Source organism: Passer montanus, unplaced genomic scaffold (assembly GCF_014805655.1).
Source record: "Passer montanus isolate IOZ18808 unplaced genomic scaffold, ASM1480565v1 scaffold21, whole genome shotgun sequence".
NCBI lineage: Eukaryota > Metazoa > Chordata > Aves > Passeriformes > Passeridae > Passer > Passer montanus.
In genome coordinates, this window is record NW_024366703.1 from 11,452,040 (window position 1) to 11,459,100 (window position 7,061).

Genomic DNA, 7,061 nt, shown 5'->3' on the forward strand with positions numbered 1-7,061 from the left:
AGCACAGCTTTATTTGATTGTAAACAAATCTGTGCTCATGTCCACCTTACAATGCCGCTGTATCTTAATGATTTTTGAAATGAATATGCACATATATTTATGACATAATGATCCTAATGTCTTCTTATATGTTTCTTGCACTTAATAATACACAGTCTCCAATGTGTGTTTAAATTTTCATATCATATAACATATTGGTGGCTTTTCTGGGAAATTCTCTTCTATTTTACTGTGCAATATGCATTAGTTAAAATCCTGGATTTTATTACTGAAGCATGCAGTTTAATTAGAAGGAAATGCATTTGCAGTTTATCTAAAGCAAAAATGTAATCCAACTGTAAAAAATTTAAATGAAGGGATATTATAAAGTAGTTATGGTTTTTATGGCTTTAATACTAAATATTGCTTTTATTTGGATTAATCAGGCTTTTTTCATTGTAAGAAAACATTTTTTTCCTTCTCTTTTTTATTTTGTCATAGTATTGTTTCACACTGAAAGTTTTAGGCCAATAGCCATATGATGTCACTTTGAAACTGTGGTTGTGTTATGAAAGTTATGTTATTTGTTTTCAGTACTAATAAAAATAAAAATAAATACTATGTTTGATTTCTACTGATAGTTGCCTATCCTGAAGCCAGAAGCATGTGATGTTCCAGATAACCTGCCTGTGCAAAAGGATAAAATAGCAAACCTGCCAAGACTGCCTAAATCTGCACCAAATATTGAACTTCCTTCACTAACTGTAGCTCCTGGCCAGACAATTCAGTTTTTATTAAAGTTGACTCTTCCTCTGGATTCCAAACTGAACGAGGAAGCTCCCAGTGCCTGGTTTATCACAGCAGAAGGTAAAGTCCCTGGTTAGGATGGGAAGTGAGTTCTGTCAGCACATCCTGCAGTGCAGGGGAGCTCAGTCTGATGAATCAAGATGTCCCTCCCCATCCTGTGTTTCTCTTTGACCTTGTGATGCAATACTTGATATTTAGAGTTGATGCATTTAACAGCTGGAGTGCAAAGATTGAAAAAAGCCAGACACCTGGTAGACTGCTTCTTGCTTGAATTAATACATGCTGAATTATTTTATGGCTCAATGCAATGAGTTAGGTATTTGTAGTGTACAGTGGTTTTTAGTTCACATACTCTCAAATATTTAAATCAAAGTGAAACTCAAGTTTCATTCTAACAATCAGCCTGAGCATTGATAAATTGCACCAACCCACCTATAAGACCAACACTGCTGTTTGGAAATGCCATCATTTTACCTACAGTTTAATGCATTTATGGCAGATATCTCACCTGGTGTATTAGATCTCTGATGCAAATGTATGGTAGCCATTAATTTTAAAAATTTTACTTGTGCATATCAGAATAAATTTTAATATATTTTAAAGACTGTATAGGAGAAACTGCAATTCCATTGTATTTAAATAAGATGTACTGTATATATACACCTATAGTGCTGATGCAAAGCCATGGATCTCTCCTTAAATGACTGGTAAAGCATTTGTAAATTACCTTTCCTTTTTTTTTTTTTTTCTTTTCTGTTCATGACTGCAATAATTGGGAAGGAAATTTCCTCTAATGTTGCATGTTGAAAGTCCTTGTTGTCCTATAGGTAGTATCAGTGTTTTCTGTGGCTTTCAGACATGGTGTTAAATACCCTCATGATAAAATCTGTTCTTCCTTTGCAGATAACACCTGGTTGCTGCAAGGACAATGTCTGACAGGAGAAATAAAGGATGTTTCCTGTCAAACTGTCATTCCCTTTCAGTTGCCTGGGAGCTGTGTGTCAGCTGAAGCCACCCTGGCCATCAAAGCGTGCCTCTACTACTGCAGCAAAGGTAGCAGTGCCTGTATGATGGCAGGAGTCTCCTTCAGCCAGCCCTTGCAGGTCACTGGCACAGACCAAGGCAGCTCAGCCCAAGTGGAACTGATACACACCTTTGTAACCAACTAACACAAAGCCAGCTGATTTCACACTTTATTTTGCTATCCAACATTTCTGTGGGAGAAAGTACAAATAGATGACTTGGCTCTGTTTTTCCTGGAGCTTATGACAAAGCTAAGAAATAATTTGCTTGGTAAAATGAAGTAGTTTTTCTTACAGCTTAACAGGAAAATTTATCATCACAACCTCATTTCTTTACATTACAGTAGCAGCAATAACTTTGTAATACTGCAGACTCTTGTTGCCAATTGTGAACACACTGGATGTCTGCCAGTCTTAAGAAGTGAGCAACAATTTTTAGAGTCCATTTGAAAGAGCTGGTGTTACTTTGTGATGTTACTGTAAGATCTTTGCACTGTAGAGTAGATCATTTTGGACTAACACTTCAAAATTCCTTTTATGCTCTTATTGCATTTTAATAGAATGTCAAAAGGAAGTTCTTTCTCCACTCTATAGAAAAAGTATTTTGCTTATTCTTCTGTGATGACACTTATGACATGTGTTTTTTGAAAATAAACCTTAAACTAGGTGCAGCTCTTGTTTTATGCAAACTGAGCATTTTGCTTTAACTCAACATCACCGCCTTACCTGAAGAACAAAGGTTCATGGGAAATTTCTGTGCAAGGAAGCGTTCAAGCTCCTGCAGAAGAATTTCATGCTGATTTTTAACAAAGAATGTGCCTCACTGCAATGTGTATATGTATATAAAATAACCACCACAAAGCCATGCTGGCGCTTTTCTGATACATACCAATTTACATTTTATAGAAAGTGGTAGGTAATGGTTGAATATCTACACTGCAAAAATTAAATGTCATCCATTTCAAACAGAGTGATTCACTCCCATTTTTATGATTTCTCTGCAAAGACTGTTCTGAAGACTTTGCATATACGTAATATTGTGAAGAATATTACACTCTTGAAGTCTGATTCAGAGTCTTTTGAAGTCACTGTTAGTCCATGGATTTGTTATAGTGGCCACTGAACCAGAATACTTGATAATGGATTATTTACATTCATGTTTAGAGCCTCTGATCTTCTGCTAGAAAACTGGTAACCTTATCTCTGAGTAAAATGCTTTAAAATTCTATTGCAAAACTCTGCCCTTGGTGGTTAAATGTTTTGCAAATGAAATTCCCTCAATTTGCCATAGTAAGAAGGGGCAGGGTGATAGTGGTGGTGCAAGTTCATTTACCTGAGCTGCAAGAGTTTCCATCATGCTTAAGTAATTGGTAAGGCCCTGTGCTCTGGTCATGGTGATCAGTTCTGAGAAGATGATTTTGTTTTAAGTTGAAAGATAGTCACACATACCATAAAGTGCAGTAGTGAAAGAGTTTTTTTATATAGTCTTTTCTAAAACAATTACTCCTGACACCTGTCAGTAAATCCCCACTATCAGTTGTTGTTGCTTTTTCTTACTTAAAGACTGACTGAAATGTTGGTCATGAACCCAAGAGGCTTTTGTTTTAAGGGAGTGGTGTGGTTCTTCCTTCCATTGAAATGCCAGTCTATCTGAGAGTTCTTTGTGGCACCAGAAATGGTTGTTATCTCACCTGTCAGCAAAGCAAGAGCTGAAATGTTATTATTCTTATGTTTGGTTTTTAAGCAAGTTTCCTAATTCACTGTTTCAGCTCCTTTGGGTAAGCCTCTCCATTCTCACATGCCATTTTGAAGGGAGAAAAAGCTTTGATACTTTGTTCACAGATAGCAAATGCTGTTGGAAGGTTGAAGATAAAGGAACTGATTTGGGCATTTATTATTTTTTACACTTTAGTAAAACTTAGTTTTCCACAATTCCTTGTTTGTCTGTTTACCTTTGGATAGTAGCCAGGAAACCTTCAATCAGCTTCAGATAGCCTGCAGATTTTCTGCTGCTCTCTAGAAAAAACAAGCATTAGGTTCAGAAGTTGAGAATAATGAACCAAACCGTCACAGTTACCTTGAACGTGTAATTCATCAGATGGATCTTTTTTCTCTCATTTTGTCCCATCATAGAATGGTTTGGGTGGGAAGATGAGAGATCATCTTGTCCCAACCCCTTGCCATGGACAGGGACACCTTCCACTGGAGCAGGTTCCTCAGAGCTACACCCAGCCTGATTGTGAACAATTTCAGGGATCTGGCATCCCAGCTTCACTGGGCAGCCTGTGACAGTGTCTGACCACTCTCACAGGAAAGAATTCCTTCCCAATAAAATAAATAATAAATCTGCCTTCTTTCAGTCTGAAGCCATTCCCCCTGGTCCTATCCCTGCATGCCCTTGTCAAAAGTCTCTGTCCAGCTCTTGCAGCTCCTTCAGGTACTGGAAGGTGCTAGAAGGTGTCTCCAGTCTTCTCCAGGCTGAACAACCCCAGCTCAGATTTTCAGGTAGAATGACATTATGTTGTACTATTTCAATTAGATCACTTTATCAACTGCCTGTACTCCAATATTAAAAGAAAAAAAAAACAACCCCAAAAGTGTTCACTGTGATTGGCCTTTAATCATAAAGTTTTGTTTGTCCAAGGGATAAGGATACACATTCCCAGAGTCACTGCTTCTGTTTCACTTGTAGTGTACAGATATTCAAATGTTCTGTGATTAGAAAAACACAGATTTTCTTACAGCTTATGATATTTAGGTATACTATTTCCATTTCTTCCTCCAGGGTTTACAAGCTGCTCTTACAGTTAATAACAAGTGCCATAAATTTCACCAGACAGTCAAACTGAATAGCATATACAAGCTACAAGAAATTTATTTAATTACTAGAAAGTATCTTCCAAATATGATGCAGAAAAATGGGAAATGTTACTTTTCTGTAAAAAAGAGTCAGATATATTGATGCTACCTCTTTGTATGGGAACTAAATTTTTTGATGTTCCCTGATATAAAAATTCTAAGCAGGTTGGAATGGCTCAGAACTCCCAGATTTGTTTCTCACAGTAAAAGTTTGTAAATCAAGGTCTTTTCCAAACATGGCTTTCTAGTGGCTTTAATAAGTTTTGCAGCAGACCTTAAAAGACTATAGCAAGTCTCTAAAGAGTATTGGTCGTGGTTGATTTGTATAATGGACACAAGTTCGGTGGAATTTTAAGTTTTTAGTTGTAGTGTTTGCATCTCTGGGACAGCTTTTGGTTTTGAATGGATGTATTAATAGTTCCATGAGATGTTTTTAGTAATTTTATTCAATTGCAGTATAGTATTTTTTGTTAGAATAGAAAAAAGATAAAGTGGCTTCAAAGAGGGAGGATAATTTGTTTTAATAGCTCCTTCATGTTGTTTGAATTCAGTAATATCTTTGTGTAGTTTGGCCCCTTCTGTTGAAGGAAGGGTGGGGATGATGACTGTGTAAATCTCTTGGTGGGCACATATTTTATGCATATATTTTTGGTTGATTTCTTTTTGTGTTAGATTCTTACATAATTTTTAGCTTTCCTATTGGATGCAGTTCTTCACAGTTTGTGTTTGGGGTCTCATATCTTCCACCTGTAGAGCATTATAATGTTTGTGTAATGCTGTGGTAGTGTGGTACCAAGCAAGAGAAAGTAGTTTTATAGCATCAGGTAAATGCCTTAGAAAAAGTGCATATGGCTTCCAATATATTGTGTATGTTCTTAATGCACTGATTTTATTTCAGTAGGAAAATATTGTAGCTGAAACCATGGCTAAAACTGTTTTGTTGAGAGAACATCAAGAAAAGTATATTCTTTACCTCTTGCTCAGAGGAAGGGGATGATGAAAATGAAGAGACTTTCCTTCTAATGTAGGACCATGTCCTTCTGTTCCTTTAATTATTGACTATTTATTTTAGCAAAGCTAGAGGCATTATTGACCACAAATTGTCTTGAATTTTATTCCTAACAAGGTTTTCTATGTACATGGAAGCTTTAAATGTTTGACTTTGTAGTTATGAGTGATATATCTTGTTTGAAATGGTTTTAGTTTAGCAGACAATAGCAGAGATTTATGTACATTCTTAAGATTTGTAATTTTTTAAATCACTGGTATTCATTGACTCAAAGACACTTTGAGGCTACACTCTCACAGAAGTGTGAACTCAAAATTAAGTTTTCTTTGTTGTAGAATGTGTGAGATGGGCTGTGACACGTTGTGTTCTCCAGGCTGCAGTTGTGCTACCTAAGGAGAATTTTCCACACACCTCAGTCACCCCCAGTAATTCTCCACTGAAATCTGCCAGGTCACTTGCTCATATAATCAATTAATATTACTGATTTAGGTTAGCAAACATTTAGCATTCAGAGTTTATCATTACAATTTTCACTGAAGTTGGTTTGTCAGGGATTAAAGGAGCTTCTCTGTCCCAAGCAAACAAAGTATAGGAATGATGACAAGTAATTGGAGATAATTTTTGAAAATGTGAGACCTGGTTATTTTTTAATTAAATCACAGCATCTGTTTTTGCATTCAACAAGAGATCATTAATTTAGAAACAATACTATAATATTCTAGAATATACTAATATTTTACATTCCATTATGTTCATGTAACCAAATTTGACTACTGTCTTCCATTAGAAGCAGCAGATCTATATTTTATAGTTTTTGTACTCTTATAGATAAAGTCACTACTCTCATTTAGGATTAGGATTCATTCCTGTTCAGGACTCATCACACCTATGACTGAGTTTCCAAGTTTATCTTAGTTTCTTTGTCATACAATTTTGGGAGGTTTTGGTTAGGATTTTGGGTCTGTCCGTTCCTCCTGTAGTTTCCACAGTGAAATGCAGCCCGTGTCATGTTACCATGGAGGGATCCAAGTAGGAAGGATAATTCCCTCCACCAGCTCCATGCCCCTCCCCTGCTTCAGGGATGGGGATGTAAACAGCAAGTGATTCTAGACAGCATTAGAGTAAGATGTCCTCAGGTCAAGCTTTGCACTGGTGCAGCTGCTGTCAAGATGTCCTCAGGTCAGATCCATCAAGCTTTGCACTGGTGCAGCTGCTGTCAGAAGTTTTCCCTTTACCTCTGGCCCTGTCCACTGAGGTCCTGCAGTTGTTTGTAGCTGCCCCAGAGCATCCCCTCAAACTTCAGCAGCCTGTGCCGGGATTCTGATGGCTCTTGGTTTCAGGAAACTTTGATGCTAGAGATTAAATACTTCAGCTGCTATAGGTTA

The 7,061-nt window shown here is 36.9% G+C and overlaps 1 protein-coding gene across 1 annotated transcript in view; it reads left to right on the top strand.

Annotated features, from left to right (window-relative positions):
• The window catches only part of NHLRC2 (NHL repeat containing 2), a 28,673-nt gene extending 21,845 nt beyond the window's left edge, over positions 1–6,828 (top strand). The window contains exons 10-11 of the mRNA XM_039708974.1: positions 621–846; positions 1,690–6,828. Coding sequence (XP_039564908.1) covers positions 621–846; positions 1,690–1,955 — 492 coding nt within the window. The 3' untranslated portion in view covers positions 1,956–6,828. The remainder of the gene's footprint in view (positions 1–620; positions 847–1,689) is intronic.
• The last annotated feature ends 233 nt before the right edge of the window (positions 6,829–7,061 follow it).